The 17,461-nt window shown below is 38.2% G+C and overlaps 1 protein-coding gene across 2 annotated transcripts in view; it reads right to left on the reverse strand.

Annotated features, from left to right (window-relative positions):
- Positions 1-17,461, reverse strand: part of CCSER1 (coiled-coil serine rich protein 1) — a 530,723-nt gene that overhangs the window by 117,214 nt on the left and 396,048 nt on the right. The window contains exon 9 of one of the 2 annotated variants that reach the window (XM_062493840.1): positions 5,726-5,766. The exons of the other annotated variant lie outside the window; for it this stretch is intronic. Coding sequence (XP_062349824.1) covers positions 5,726-5,766 — 41 coding nt within the window. The remainder of the gene's footprint in view (positions 1-5,725; positions 5,767-17,461) is intronic. 2 annotated transcript variants of the gene reach the window in all.

Raw genomic sequence — 17,461 nt, forward strand, 5'->3', positions numbered from 1 at the left:
TTAAGAAGAAAAATGAATTAAATCCCTTTCTAAAAGTTCCCTTTTCTCCCCAATTCAGCAGATGGACTTGTTCTTCAGATTAATTAGAAGGAAAGTCCTATAAGGAATACATCTATTCTCAGTAATGTCTGCCTTGCACCACACAGTTTGATTTTCCAATTCTTTATTTTTTGAGGTCCAGATTATTTTTTTCCTTTTGTCTGCACAATGGAGAGATTAATTTGAAGAATAGGAAAAAGAGATTATTTAGTTTTAAAAATACTTCTCATTAATATGTTTCACACATGATCTAATAACATTATTCTTATTCCCCTCCAGACTTTGAGTCATTATGGTCTTTTCTTCCCTGCTTGCAAGTCTATAGTGCACAGCACAGCCCCAGTTCATGATGTGTTGAACAAAACACAACAAAGAAATAAAGAAGGGGTCAATAGAAGCCATTAGCTACAAACACATTACAGGCAATATACAACACCAGTGGTTGAATATTGACCTCAGGGCATTAACTCTAGATTGGCATGCCATGCTACAGCACATGAACACATAGTCATCTTTACAACACAGAGTGGAATTTAAGAGACTCACATAATTGCCTGCGAGAAGGTACAGGAGCACTTCCAAATGCTGTGCCCTGTAAATAAAACACATTTTTTTTTTTTTTGGAGCAAAGGATGTCAGATTAACAGCAGCAGCAAATGAAAAAAAATGACAGAACATGAAGATAATGAAGGCAGTGAATCGAAATAGAGACTGTTTAGATAGAAGAGTTTATTATTACTGAAGAACCGCAGTTCCTATTTTCAGATAAATATAAATTATAGTGGAGAATGTTCTCTGAGTAATCCACTCATCAGTGAACACAATGAACCAAAAAGAGAGAAAAGAGAGAGAAAGAAAGAAAGAAGACAGGATAAAAAGTATCAGCATAAGACAGGCATGCTCACACTTGTCAAAAATAAATTTGATGGAAAGGAAAATGTAAGGAGTATATATTAATATGAATTCCTTCACAATTATAAGAATGACACCAATGTCTTAGCTGATACTGTCACTGTTTGAAGTGCATTTCAAACAGGTAGGAAGGAGAGAGTGGGCAGTACTGTTTGGTTCCTGCCAGTTCCTCCTCATCTTGTCTCTGTAATTCTTTAACATGTCCTCACTGAGTCAGTTTTATGCCAGCTGACAGGAAGCAGCCCTATTAAATCCCTGATCAATACACACAGTACACTCTTGCAATAAAGTGCTTCATCTTTTGTGTACTATGCCAGCAATTACCACCCATCTCTGAAATACCAACTGTGCATGGAAACAAAGCATGAACCAAAGCAAGTCACATCAGTTAGGATCAGTACGCAAATCTCTTCGCAGTGTCATTCCCTATTCCCACAATCTCCCTCAGCCCACTCCCCCTCAAACCAACAAACCAATCCCAAAAAAATCAAACCAATAACAGAAAGAAAGGAGATGACTAGGTAAAGAGAAACTCTCGTATATAAAATTTGAAAAGTACTGTTAAAACAATGTTGTCTCATTCTGAATCTAGATCACGATTCAGAGCTTTGTTTTGATTGATGTCCAAGACTACATCCTCCTTCCCAATGTAAAAGGCCCAACTGATCATTTGGACTCGGTAGCCAAGGATGACTAATTACAGTAATATTTATATTGGAAGTATTGCCTCAAAAAATAACTGGTCGAACACCTGAAACTTATGAGTCTTGAGTGGATCTTGGCTTCCATTTTGACTTTCATTATCTTTTTGAAGTCAAGGCTGGGAACTGATTTACCAGACATTTAGACAGGGCTAGGCATTGGTTCTTGGGGATAATTTTCTCTTTCAGGTCTTGTGAAATTCCATTTTCCTTTGCCTAGGATGAGTGAAGCACATATAGGCATAGCTGGAGAACCCTGTAGAAGAGCCACCTTTACACCACTGATTTCCATACCACATTTTTAATGAAACCCAGAATAATTAGGATTATTCTTCACTTAGTTATCATGGCTGTGCCACTGAGACCACAGTTTGCCATTTTGTGGTCACATGCAGTGCAGGGTAGCTCTGCAGACACCATTTGTCTCATGACCCCCCAAGCTTGTCACTCCAAGACTCCCCTCTGAAACTGCACTAACGGGTCACAGTCACGGCAACAAGAAACCAAGGGGGCAAGCTGGGGTTAACTTGTGCTGGGGCAGCAAAAAGCCCACTAGCTGCATCCCTTGTTTTCAAGGTTACCAGGCTGCCAGGAAAAGGCAGTATACTCTCCTATTTGTCAGGAAAACATGCAAGCAGGCAGTGTGCTCAAAGCGCTTTCCTCCAGGGCAGACAGTGTCCTATAAGTGCACTATACCCCAGCCCCACAGTTTTATATGGGATTATATCAGTACTGTCAAAGCACACCTTTATCTCCAATTAACTTCTCAGAGTAGCCAAAGGACAAATTGGTTTGGTTACCAAATTCAATTGTAAATTTAGCACTTAAGATGAGTTCTTCAGTGGCTGCTAAGGCTTTACCTACTAGTTCCAGTACTTTCTATAATTTTTTTGATAACAAAATACGGTTATTTGAGATACTAAGTACATTTATCTAAACCAAAGACAGAAATATTGAAGAAAATAGGGCAGTACCACTGTCTCCCCATTCTCTGAATTCCGGGATGCTTAAAGGCAGATTTCTAGAAAAGCTGAGGTACTTCCTAAAAGTAAGTTTCCAGATCATCATTTAGGAACATTGAAATGATTTGTGAAATCATATACATAAAACAAAAATCACAAAGTAAATTGGTCTGACAATGGTTAAAAGTCTGCTTGCCTACTTAGCCAAAAGAGTTTGTTTTTACTTCTATAATTTGAAAGCACATCTGCATTGTACCAAAGAATTGGGAACTTAATTATTTATTGCTGGTTACTATCATCACTCCTGATACAAATTCTGTATTCTAATTACATAATGCTTCTTTGAAAAGGAAGATGAATTTGACTGCATGACTTTCTCACATTTCTGATTTCCAGTGTAATTGGACTTCTCAGGGGAGAAGTATCTTTTAACCAGGCTTTCTTTTCCATTTTTCTGTGCACACTCCAGAAATAAATATTTTCTTTCAGTATTATCTGGCCCAGTAATAGTGGGATTTTTTAAAACTAAGCCAGCTTTCAGACATTCTCCATACGAAGTTCAGGCTCTTCTGGAACTTACCGCAGTTCAACAGTTTCAGTCACATTCTTTTCTTTCCTCTCTATGTGGTATAATGCTTAGAAAGTGTCTAGGACTGTCAGTGGTCAATACTGTACCGAGTTTTCCAAGTTTTGTGATTCACAGAAATGCAGAGCCTTACACAAAGATAATGTTATGAATAATGCAGAGGTATTGTATTTGACTAGTTATCTTGCAGTTACTAAGTTCATAGTTTACCAAAGTTAGCACACTCATCTGAAGTTGTAAGCGGTGAACCCTTCCCCACCTTTTTGCATCACAATTTTAACTAAGAGATCAAATACATAACAGAATCTCTCAGATGACACTGATTTTTATACACTTTAATCATATTTTTGAATATACGTATGAGTAGAAAAGAGATATCAGTACCTGATAAGCTGGAGCTCAGGTACCCATCAAGGTCTGGAAACCTCTAAAAGTGTCAGGATGTCCCATTTATAACACCTGGCCTCTGCAGAAGGCCAGTAAGGGCAGTTTTTAGGACTGCTTTGCACATGAACACAATATGACAAGAAAAAACACCTGCCCAGGTCTTGATTCCTGCCTTTGTCATAAAATATATTGAGATTTCAGTCTGAAGTGATTGCTGGCCTGAGAGGGCCAGGGTAGCTTGAGGCTTAAGTACTGTATGCAATCATGTTAATTTATTTAACATTTACCATAGTATCAGATGCTGAACTAAGCACTAACCAGTTAATTAACTCATGCTTGGCATAGATTCCCATGTTCCCAGTGAAAGAAGAGCACAGACTAATTTTTCTATACATCCCAGTGCCATGCAATTCAATGATACACTCTCTGTTTCTCAAAAGGGAGAAGTAGGAGAGGCTTTCATTTTATCTTTTCTGCTCTCATATAACATATCTGCAGCAACTCCTCATTGTTAATGCAGAAATGTTTGATTACCCAAGACAGCTCCAAAATGAATGTGGATTTTATGCACCAGACAAGCAGATATACAGTTGTTCCGTTTACATTCCTTCAGTCAGTCATTCCTAATTTCTTTTCACTTAGCTTTCAGAAATGCAATCAGAACATTAAAAAACTCAGTTCCTTTTGAAAACACTATCAATTTTTAATCTTGTCAAGGTGAGAGTATGACACAGTTTCTGTCAGAAGTCGCAGTTATGTATTCGCTGGAAACTGCAATGAACTCTGTAAGAGAATATGGCATTTAGTTCCCAATGCTGTTTTGTTTCTCTCATCCTCACACTGAACAAAAGTGACTGCCAGCTCTTCAAAATAATGACTGAAAACACCAACCAGTCTAAATATTTATGACTGCAGCTATTCTGGGACAACAGTAGCAAGGAAGTCCAAGTGAAAAAAGTTCATAATTCCACCTCTTCAACAAAGCAAAATATCCAAGTATGTATTAGTTTGCTGCTCAAAGGAAGCTTTTCACTAAAAATACTTTACCAGTTTTATATGTTTCCTACATCTGTCTGTCTGATTTCACCTGTTATTAACTGAATATAGTGACTGAAGTCCTCTGAGTTCACCTTGAGCAACTTTAAAATCTGAGTACTGCAATATATGAAACAATCAAATCAATACAGCTAAAAACCCTCTCTGCAGCATAACTACACAAGTACTGCTGTTCTTTTTTTGTCACTTTCTATGAGGAATCTCCACAAAGACATGTATTGACAACAGACCAATCAACGCCAGAAATAAGAAGAGCTCGCTCCCCATCAAATGAATGTTTTTTCAGTAAATATCCTTTCTTCCCTTAGAGCACAAACCCACCTCCTGCATGGTCGAAAGGCAGATTTTAAAAAAAAGACATCCCCCCCCAAACAACCAAAAAACCTCTAATAAACCATCGCAACCTCATGTTACCATTTTAAAAAAGGCTAACTCATGATATGCAACATTTCCCCTAGAAGTTTTCCTGGCACAGGGTAGTTTGATGTGAACTTTGAATACAAACATATCCCCTTCTTTTCATCACAGAAGTCAGACCAATACCATAGAATGTTTCAGAACACTGATATGAACTAAAAAGCACAGGCTTAGAAGATGGGCTATACTGAAGCCTTAGTTATTACCATATCAAAAAATAAAAAGTCAAATGATCTCACAACTGTTAAGAAAGATAATTTCACATCAGTACATGATGGCAAAATACCACTGTAAGATTTCCTAGAGACAGAAAGACTTGCTATTTTACTCCCACATTCACCTGTAAGAGCAGAATATGTTTCTTTCATAAAGAGAGTAAATATTAAAGTGGTAAGATATGCTTGGGTGTGATGGCTTTCACTTGGATTACACAGCACTTCACCAGTAGAGTGAAGTCAATGAAGTGTCAATGAAGTAACACAGAGTCTCTGCTGCTACTCTGAGCTCAGGAATGAGTTCAGTAAAGGCTGCCTTGGACCGACTACTTTTCCAGTGCAATATCTTTTAAAAGGTTTTATATATGTAAATTCATTCAATATAATGACATGAACATGTCTTCAGTTATGGTGCCACCAGATTCTAAGAGATGCAGACTTCTATCAGACCTCAGGTTCTTTCTTCACAGTTTCAATTCTGGTGCAACGAACTTATTCATGAACACCTTCATGATCATTGGATTTAATTATACACACACTGTTAGAGGTTGGTTCTTTCCCTTTTTTCCCTCTGTGGAATATTCCGATTGTCATGCTAAGATACCTGTTGACTGGGCCCTGGTGACAAGGGGGAGGAGAGAGAAGAGGAAAACCCCTCAATATCCAAACATCCAGAAGAGCAGACGGGAGGCTCTGGCTCTCCCCATTTCCCCGTGGAGTTCGGACGAGAAGGACGATCGCTGCCTCAGCTCCATCCCTGCCATCCCAGCGTCAGGAGCCATCCTCACTGCTGTGGGACCCTGCCCTGCTGCCTTCTCACTGTAACCTGCCACCATCCAGCACTCTGCTGAGCACCAGGACCCACACCGTGAGCGGAGAGCTCTCTCTCCATCTCTCTCTCCCCCTGGGACAGCTCTGCCATCACCCCCAGCCCTCCTGCAGCTCTGCGGGACCCGCCCGCCCCCAGCACCGGGAACTGCAGCTCAGGGAAAAGGTGCCTGCAGCCAAAAAACACTGGGACTGAGTTACTGTTCTGTTTGTGGGTAATTTCATAGCTGCTGTTGTTCTTGTTTGTCTTGTTAGATATACTAGTAAAGAACTGTTATTCCTACCCCCGTATCTTTGCCTGAGAGCTCCCTTAATTCCAAAATTATAATTTGTAAGAAAAAGAGATCACATTTTTCACTTCAAAAGGAGGCTTCTGCCTTTCTTAGCAAATACCTGTCTTTCAAACTAAAACAACACACTCAACCTGCACTCATTTTGGTTTCAAGATTTTTACCATCTTGATGGAAAAAACTGCTTTTTGTCACGACCTATTTTTTGTGTGAGCTGATTCAATGGGACTATGTCAGCTAGAATAGCTTAGCCCTGTTTTCTACCTGAAATTCATACACTACCTTTTAGCCTTAACTCCATTTCTAATTAAAATTAAAAAAAATACCATTAAAAATTTATTTTTAAAAATTCCCTTTTAAAATTTTAAGTGCCGAGAGCACTTCTACTTATTAGAAACCATCCATCCTTGAGGCTCATTTTGACAAGTTGAATCCAGAGAGGGGGAGATCTTGAGACTTTGGAAGAATAAAAAGATTCAGAAATCATCTGAATAAATATAAACATAAAATCAGAGTCAAAGCAGAAGTATTAAAGAGGAAAAACAGCTCTTTAAAGCCAAGCTCAAGCAGAACAGAAAATTTCTTTTTAGAGAGATGGGATTAGAAAATGCTAAAGAAACATCAATTAACCCCTCCATTATTTTTCACAGACAATTGTTCACAACTTAATCTCTTCTGTAGCATTATCCAACTTTAATAATGGCCAACATTCAGTCTTTACATTCCCTCTGAAGACAAACTGCTTATCATTTGTGTCTTTTTCCTTTTTTAGATCACAATGTTCTTAACCTTTAACAGAGAAAGAGGAAAAAATGTTTTTTTTTTCCCTGTGGTGGTGTAAAATAACGTTAAAGCCTTCATACAGTTCCAAAATATTTAAATGTATATGCAATTGAAGATGATAGCACATAATCACATACATTTATTTTCATTTTTTTGAAAGCTATGCCACGAATGAACAAATTACTAAAAGGAAATAACCCCAAGAGCAAATGTCGATCCACAGACTTTAGATATATTATTATAAATATGTTCTTCTTCAAAACGCATTCCAAACTGAACTTATAGCTCAATAAGGAAGACATATTTCCATCTTAAAGTTATCAGTAAATATTTTAATAGCAGTCTCTTGGTGCATTTTCAACTCTGAATCAACATTTACATGCACTTTTCTGCAATCTGCTTCCACATACAAGTAAAGGATCCTAAAATACACCTCCACACCAGAGTTTGGATTGCAATCTCTTATGGCCAGACTACAATATTCCCTTAGATCTAGATACAATCAGACAAGGCAGTAGCAGTTTTTCTGGGTACTTACAGTCCCTGATAGTGGTAGGATACATGTTTCAAATGGATAATCCAAGCAATACTTCTGTACAGCCAGCTTCCCTCTAACTTAAATGTTTCCTTGTATTACCTCTCAAGAAACAAAAACCTGTTCAAGTTGCTTAGGTAGGAATTTCTAATTGTGGGTCCCTGCATGTCCCAACACATGCTGAAACACAGTTCTTACATTTAAAGAAAACTATTTGTAAACATAATACAAAAATTTTATAGGATTAACTCATTTGCAGACATCTTATTCACACTACAGATGTTATGTCACATTAATTGCTTATTTTATTGATCTCCTGATTCTTTCTTCTTTTGGGATACTTAAGAGAACTTGAATTTTGCTATCCCTGCCTTTATTTTTACACAAGTTGTTTTAAAGCCACTCTGCTTTGCTCATTTAAGTCTTCAGTGAACTTGATTTTTCAGGTCTCTTAGGCACCAATGCCTATGACGTCTTTCATTTAAAGCATATCCTCTGCACACACTTCAGTAAAAGTGTTCCTATTTTAGGGCTGTGCACTGAAAATTCACACTGAAGTTCCAATAGGCAGCTTCAGTACTTAGTCAACTTCCACCCCTTCACCCATTCTTCTAAGCCCCTTGCTCCTGCCAAAAGCCACCCTCCTGCTGACAGTCTGATCCAGGCTGATCCCTTGGGTGAGCTAAGTTTACCACTGATGGCCACTTTTTGTCTTGTACCTGGTTGATAACTATGACATCCAATTCTGCAAAGTGAAGTTCAGCCATTGTTTGGCAAAACATATGTGATCTCTTTGAAAACAAAAACAAAGTAATTCATCACATTATACAGCAAGTCTATTTGGCATCTATTTTAAAGTCAATTAGAGACCTTCAATGCTATAAATTGCCACGTACATTAGACAGTGTGTCACAGAAGAAAAAATCTCCCCACCATTTAAAGTTATTTCATGTCAGAAAAATACTTTTTGCTGACCTGTGTTTAGTACAGGGCTCTACATGGCTTAAGAAGTCCTGGGTACCACACTGCCTCTCAGCGCATGTTACCTTTTCAGGTGGAGTAGATATCATTCCTTATGTGACCACTCTACCTGGAAGCAACCCCTGTGGGTGAATCTGATATTTTTCAGGAGCAGACACAGTGATTCTGAGACATGGCTACACTGGGCTGGGTTATTTTTGAAGACTGCTCTTATTTAGCACTAAGTTAACTCACTGCATCAACCATGAGAAACTTCATTATATTCCAAGGGAGGCAAAAAGACAAATTATTGTTTGTGAAATTAATTCTTTTCACATCCCATTTTTAGCTACTGTTTTTGCCTATAGAACTACCTTCAGATATATACATACGCACTAGAAGTGCATACAGGACATTCAAAAACCACTTCAGAAATACGTATGGAATAGATCTGTGCACATCCTATTAATTTATTGTTACACAACCCACACCATTCTAGTTGGAAGAGATCTTTGCTGGTCACATAGTTCCCCCTCCTGCTCAAAGCCCCTTGTCAACAATAAATTTTGACTTAACCACCCCTAAATTAAAAATTCAATAGAGGTAAGGGCAGAGACCATTGGATGATTATATCTAGATCAGAACATAATGCTGCAGCAAATGTTTGTACAAAGCTTAACTAAATACCTAGGGATTCATATTCCAATTTTAATTTAATCAGAACATAATGCAGAAACGCACATTTACAGCTACCTTTTCAGCTCAGCTCATATTTTGACCAGAGCTCATTTATTTCTTAAAATAACCCCTCTGTGGTTTCATAAAAAACAATGTTAATCTTAAAAAGAAATATGTGACAATGAACAACAGTGCTGGTTTTGGCTGGAGTAGAGTCAATTTTCTTCACAGTGGCTGGTATGGGGCCACTTTTTGGATTTGTGCTGAACAGGTACAATAATATAGAGATGCTTTTGCTACTGCTGAGTAGGGCTTAAACAGACCCAAAGCCTTTTCTGGTTCTCATAAAGCCAAGCTGGAAAGGAATTTGGGGGGTGCAGAAGAAATTAGAAGGAGACCCAGATAGGACATGTGACCCAAACTGACCAAAAGGATATTCCATATCCTATGAACTCATGCTCAGTATATATTGAGGGAGGAAGAAGGAGAAATGGGAGGACATTTGGAGGGATGGCATTTGTCTTCCCAAGTCATGGTTACATGTGCTGAGGTCCTGCTCTCCTGGGGATGGCTGAACACCTGCCTGACTGTGGGAAGCACTGAATTAATTCCTTGGTTTGCTTTGCTTGCATGTGTGGCTTTTGGCTTACCTATTAAACTGTATCTCAAACCATGAGCTTTCTATCTTTGCCCTACTGATTATCTCCCTGATCCTACCAGTGGGGGAGTGGGTGAGTGGCTGTATGGTCACTGGGTGAGGTTAAAACATGATAACAACATTTGAAATTTGGACTTTTCTCCCTCTTGCAAGCTACAGATGCAATCTTCACATGCCCAGGAAGTGCAGATCTGCAATGTTTGCTTTGCCACATTACCTAAATCCTTCCATTTACACAAATACTTTCATGGGTCTGTATACTATTTCCTGTAATTTTCACTGTCAGAAATATCCCAGCAAGTCAAACTCCTTTTCCTATTTTTAAGGAGTGAATATGAACCTTGTACAAATCACCATAAATGTGACTGCCATAGTTTTAATGTGATTACATTACAGGTCTGACCAAAAGTCACAGGAAGCTTTTCTCATCCCAAAGTATATTCTTCTTGTGTAAGCTCAAGTACAGTACAGAGCATTCTCTGTATCAATTAATTGTCCACATGAAGGCAGGTACTCGCAATCCACAAGGTAGGAGAGTAATTGCAAAATCTCCTGTTTAATTAAATAAATTTAAGTGTTATTTGTAAGAAATTATGCAGGTAGCTAACACAAATAACTCATTAATATAAATAACATGAGTTATTAACCTAATTGAATGGCTGTATTAGGAATGTGGATTATTGTTAAAAAATAATTATCTACAAATAAAAGAAATCATATGATTATATACAAACAGAGATGGCTGACTAGCAAGAAAGGAAAGGAATGGTTATTAGAAGATGAACTATCTTATTATGAAAGCAATTGCCATTAATCAATGTTTGATGGCCCTCATATCAGGACTCCTGGATCCAACTAGTAAATGCTCACATTACAAGAAAGCACTGCTGCAAGGGTGTGGGGATGAGATAGGCAAGGGGGTATCGAACTTCATCATCCTTATCCAGTAGAAAAAAAAAATAAGAAAGATTGGATACAAGTTCTCCTCTTCTGGCCAACGCTGAAGCAAACTGTTATTTGAGAAAGATTTTTTTGCTGAGTTTATGTTAATTTGTATCACCTTCAAACACAAGGCTTCTTTTTCTTTTCAGTCTGTTGATTCAGCAGCTTCTTTTCAAAAGCAAATTAAAATATAAATAAAACACATCCTACACAAGAAAAGGGACATGATTCGAGATACATCTCATTTTGATATTTCTTTTAAAGGCAGTATGGCAAGCTCTCAGAATTTAATTTCCGATTGCCTGGTAGTAAACATCTTGATTTCTCAGCTCCCAAAGACAGTTATCTTTTCTGACTATTCTTTTCCCTTAAAAAGAAAATCTTTCTTCTTTTGTTCCCAAATTATGTAGGTGGGAGTGTCTTGCCAGTTAAACCTTAATAATAACAATAATAATTATAAAAATCCCATCAGAAAAATTAAAACCACAAAAAATTTATGATTCCTGTATCTACATCACAGTCTGATTAATGTGCTCGAGCTTTGATCCACTTTTTTCAACATTTGAACTTCTGAAATTATACAATCAAAAATTATTCTTTGTTGAACAGATAGTCAATCACAAAAGTTTGCTTTAGATTTAGCTTTGTTAACTGCTTCTCGTCTTCTTTTTTCATGTAATTTTATGTATATATATGAGTTAATTTGGCCTATGTTCACCTGAGCAATACAGTATTTCACCTCTTCTGGCAAGTTTGGATGCAGATTAGCAATGAATGAGATTAGGACCTCGGGGTCAACTGGGACCAGCACTGTTGAATATCTTCATCAAAGGTGGGATTGAGTGCACCCTCAGCAGATTTGCAGAGGACACCAAGCTGAGTGGTGTGCTTGACATGCCTAAAGGACAGGATGCCATCCACAGGGACCTGGACAAGCTTGAGAAGTGGGTGCATGGGAATCTCACTTTAACAAGACCAAGTATCAGGTCCTGCACCTGAGTCAAGTCAATCCCTGGTATCATCCTGGAGGATGAACAGATCCAGAAGAGCCCTGCTGAGGACTTGGGGGTGCTGCTGGATGAGAGGCTGGACACGAGCTGGCAATGGACACTCACAGCCCAGAAAGCCAAACGTGTCCTGGGCTGCATCCAGAGCAGAGTGGGCAGCAGGGCCAGGGAGGGGATTCTGCCCCTCTGCTCTGCTCAGGTGAGACCCCACCTGCAGTGCTGCACCCAGCTCTGGGGTCCCAGCACAGGAAGGACATGGACCTGATGGATTGGGTCCAGAGGAGGGACACCAAGATGATCAGATGGATGGAGCATCTCTCCTATGAGGAAAGGCTGAGAGAGTTGGGGTTGTTACAGTCTGGAGAAGACTACAGGGAGACCTAATAACAACCATCAAGTACCTAATGAAGCCTACAAGAAATATGGGGACAGATTACAGCAAAGCCTGTTTCAATAGGACAAGGGGTGATGGTTTTAAACAGAAGGAGGGTCAATTAGGGTTAGGTTAGACACAAGAAAGAAATTTGTTTACAATGATGGTGGCAAAATACAGGCATAAGCTGTCCAAAGAGGTTGTGGATGCCTCATGCCTGGAAACATTCTTGAGCAAGTCAAATGAGGTTCTGAGCAATGTGTTAAAGATTTTGAGCCTGATGAAGATGTTCCTGCTCATTGCAGGGGAATTGGACTAGATGGCCTTTAAAGGTCCCTTCTAACCCAAACCATTCTATGATTCAATATAATACAGGGCTACCCAGCAGTTTTTTACAGAAGCATTTTAGCAGTGCTTCAATAGCATCTTATCTGTTTAAGGAATTTATTGCAAAACCCCCACAAATCCGTAACACAACTGCAGGGAATTACTCTGTTACCAACCCATGTGGTGCTATTACTTTTCTTCTGTTCCTATCTGATTTTAGACTTTCAGTGTGAGGGCTGGCACACCTTTCAGACACACACTCTCGATTCCATTTGAGTCTGGACCTAACCCAACATATATCTAAAAATAACCAGCTGAACACTATTTTTCCAACCTCTTATACAAAAGCATTTTCAAAACAAGTGAATACCTTGTAACTACATTAAAACATTTTTAGCATAACTCAATCCATTGCCTCTGTTGCTTGTCAGATGCCCTGATACCTCATTAATGCGTATTTTCCTAAGAATATCATGCTGCATGCTTCACACAAAGCATGTGTGGCACAACAAAACCTAATTTGGCACAAAACATTTCTTCCTTCCCACACTCTGCAACTGCACTAATATTTTTATGCAGTCCCAAAATGGGAAAGTCTTTTTAGCATTTAATATATTAAAGTAAAGTACCTATTTTACTAATATTTATCAATGAGGCATAAAACAAGAGGAAACTATAGGTGGGGACAAAAATGAGGAAACAAGAAATGGACAAACCTGGAAGGAGGTGATAGCCTAAGAGCCTGCTTCTCTTATTAGAATAGTAACAATGCCAAGTCAAGATCTCAGCTGCAGCTTAGGGATGATGACGCATGGAAATTACTTCTAACAAATGTAAGTTGAAACATGACTGAAAATAAAGCAGATGACATTTCTACTTTGAACTCCAAACCGCAGCAGACATTTTGGGTTTAGGTTTGGGGATTTTTGTGATTCTCATTTGATTAGAAGTCTGTGCAGCTACAGACACATTCAAACTGTGCTGAGCCTTCTAACTGAAATTTCATAACTTCCTAAATCACAGGGATAACCACTACAAAACAGAGGAGATTAGATATGGGGGAAAAAAAGAGCAACTATTGGAAAGGAGGTTATTAAACACTATAGAATTCAAACATGAATGACAAGGCAAGAATTTACAAGTTGTTTTTTTTTTTTGTTTTAGCTTTGAAGCTACTGTCAAGGGAAGTTCATCAGTTATTACGAACATGATATCAGCTATGATGAACAAAACTGTGCTAGAGTGAGTGTTATAATAGCCAACACGGGTTTTCAAAATATTCTCCCTCTCCTTTTAGAGAACATCTGCTGCAGTGAAAAGGAGGTAATACCAAGAACACAAAGAATAAATTCAACCACTTGTCTGGGGGTCCAGGGCATATTTTTTCTGTCTCCCAAATTAACAAACATATAAATTAATAAAAAAGAAATCAGAAGAAAAAAACCCTACTCATCTTTTAACTTTCAATATGGTCTATGCTTTAGAATTCAAAAGTTTCACATTCTAGCACCAACAGTGTATTTGTCATCCCATCAAAGAAGTTGTAACTCTGAGTTCTTATCAGTAGGCACCTCATCAAAACAAGTGCTTTACTATTACAAATAAAAAAATCATCACTGCACAACTATCTAAAAGCTGCCAAGACATGATTAACAGCAATTTGTTACATTTAGAAATCAAACTCTCATTTATATATTATCCACTGTCCTAATGATGCACCTGCAAATAGTGACCCTTTTTTAACAGAATTCCTTTTTTTGAAGTTAAAGTCTTATGATTACAATTGTTTATTTCACTACCCACTAAAAAACATACTTGAGAATGAAAAATTATTGGCAATTTTATGGCACATAGCACTTCAGTATTTTGGCACATAACCTTAACCATCAGCTTGCAGGGAAAAGAGGCACAGCTCTAACTGTACTTCGAATAACTTTAAATATTTGTGTACACACACACACACACAGACACACAGACACACACACACACGACTTCCCAATGTAACTCATCCACCCACGCATCCCAAACAGGAATCTTCTTTTTCTCCAACACAATATAATGCCTGCTCACATGCCACTATACCCTTCTGAGTCAGACATACAGCATGAAAAATTTTACACTATCCCTGCCTTGAAAAGCTCTTCAGCTTCTTTTTCACTAACTCAAAAAGAGTCTGACAGAGAAGAGGCAGAGAATGAATGGTGAAGAAGCAACACTTGCCAAGAAAACAGAGTTGTTATTAAGCAATCCTTCTCTGCCCTAGGCAAGGTACCTACAGCCACAGAAGGAAGGGTGGATGGGAAGATCATCTACTGTGTACAGATAGGGCAGGGACAAACTAGTAGATTCAAAAGTGCTGCTCACTTTCAAATGGTACTAACTTGTACGACTTCAAAGTCTTTACAAAATCCAGGCGAGGTAGAGAAGAGAATAAAAAATTTAAAAAAAAAAAAAAAGGGGAAAAAATGCATAGGAAGCTGTACTTCTCAAAGCTCAGAAATTAATTAAGGTTATTAAAGTATGAAAATCATTCAGTTTGCAGTATGTCAGTGGAGCTCCAACCTACTGTGAACCACATGCAAAGATTTACTCAAACAGAAGTGAGAATTATCCAGAAAATGAATGTTAGATGGTACATGGAGGTAACTTCAGTGACAAAAGCCCCAAAGCCCCAACGAATACTCACTGCAGGAACCAAAGGAAAAAAGCACAAGACAGGTCTAGAAAAGATGAGTTCAGAAAGAAGTTTTGGCGACCAGCGAAGAAACACATCACCCACTCAAACATAAGCAATAAAACCAGCAAAAAAGCTCTCTGAAAAGGGGAATCACATGATTTTGTTGACCCTTCAGCAATTGATATAGTCAAAATAGACATGAAAAAATAGAACTGAAGAGCTGTAGCTCAGAATGTCATCAATTTTCTGTTTTCTTGTGCTTTAGAAATATGGACGAGGCCACCAAGATCTTGCTTGTGCTCCCACAGGGAAGCTGGGCTGTGCCCAGGACCAAGAGGTGGAAGGTAAATGTACTGACTTGCACCACTGGCTCACCACTTTCATACAAATCTTCACAGGTCTCATTTGAATAACTGTGTCTAGCTGAGCTAGTGCTAGCTATAATGTGCCAAAACCAATTAGTGAATAAAGATGCTGCTATAGCAACGACATCTAATTTTCCAATTACTAATAATTGCTGAAACACCTGCCATAAAACATAAATATGTTTGGATTGGGGGTCTCTGGAACAAACTTTGCTTTTAAGTTTCTTTTTTTCTCTTTTTTTTTTAAGTTCACCTTTACCATGATAATGAAAGACAAGAAAGTACCAGTCCTCTTTTTGTTGTAACAAAGTATTATTTATTTTTAAGAGAGCCCCAAGAACGTGTCATAAAGTCTTAAACTAATTAACTACGCTGTGCTTAGATATTCCCAGGCAAGAAAAAAAAAAAAATCCAGATGGCACTCAGTTTACAAAGCAGAGCAGTGCAATGAATGCAATATTGAAATGCCACCTGTAGGATGCAAACACTCTGAATCACAGAGCTAAAGGCAAAGCAGTAGTAGCAGTGTCACAGCACATTTTGTGCTATGGTATGCATCAGTGCTACAGTAAAAAATTGTGGGATAAGGCAATGGAAATGGGACTCACATTTGCTCTGCGTTACATCTCGTAGATTTTTAGCCTCCTTTTGTATCAGCCACCACCCACCAACACACAGGACTGAAGTCAGTAATGTAATGCTGATTTCCACTCTTAGACAGCATCACATGAGAGTGCACAAGGTCTTCCAGTACTTCAGTTTTCTGTATTTCAAACATTTACCCTCGCTCTCCACCTGCACAGACCCTAAACCCCAGGGCAACTATACAATCAAGTACTTTCAGGTTTCAGTGAGGTAGAAGAAAGAGTGCCACATTTTCCTCTGCAGTGAAATGATTGATGGTAAAATGGCAGAGCAATTCAGACTGTAAAAGATCAGCCACATACTAATTGCCTGCTTGTAAGAGCCTAAAATCACCCATAAAGATTCACACTTAAGCCTCTTCAGAGACCCTAATCAGAGTGAACATAAACAGTTAATCAGAAAGGCAAGTTTCCCAACAAATGTAAGAAATTCCCAAACGGACAAGCCCAGCAGTGCTTCTTGAAACAGCAGCAGCAGTAACTGCAGCAAACAGATGTTGTTGTTTCACACAGATAAGTTTTAACAAACACTTAAAGACATGGCTCAAAAACATTATTTCTGTACCACAATGGAATTTAAACTTTTTTTAAAAATTATTATTTGAACAGGAAAGGAGAACAACAGTGATAAATGACTAATTTACACTTTTAGCAATGTACACTGCTCATTGCATTTACATTTGTAAACTGGTTATGCATCTGTTGGGACCAACAGAAACAATTTGTAGACTTTTTTTTTTTTTTTTCCCCTGGGGGCTTTTTAGCTTATCAAAAATAAGCTGGCTTTTTTCATTTAATGAAATTATCTAAGTAACTTTTTACAGAAGTGCCCTATCAGTTACATGCTAGTGTATCATGCTTCAGAGTTTCAAATAACATTGTTAGCTTGAAAAATTTACATTAAATCATGCTGCTTGCCCAGTTGTTATTCCTGAACTCCAAAGGGGTATCTTTGGATAGAATAACTTACCTAAAAATGACTATATACTCAAGCAAGTCACTTTCATGTCACCTTTGAAAGGTGCAGTGCCAACAATACATTTTGAGACAACAGTCTGTGATAAAGGCTCTTCCAGCATCATGAATTATGCTCACACTTCAAATGCTTAGAAATAAGAT

Source organism: Cinclus cinclus, chromosome 5 (assembly GCF_963662255.1).
Source record: "Cinclus cinclus chromosome 5, bCinCin1.1, whole genome shotgun sequence".
Taxonomy (NCBI): Eukaryota; Metazoa; Chordata; class Aves; order Passeriformes; family Cinclidae; genus Cinclus; species Cinclus cinclus.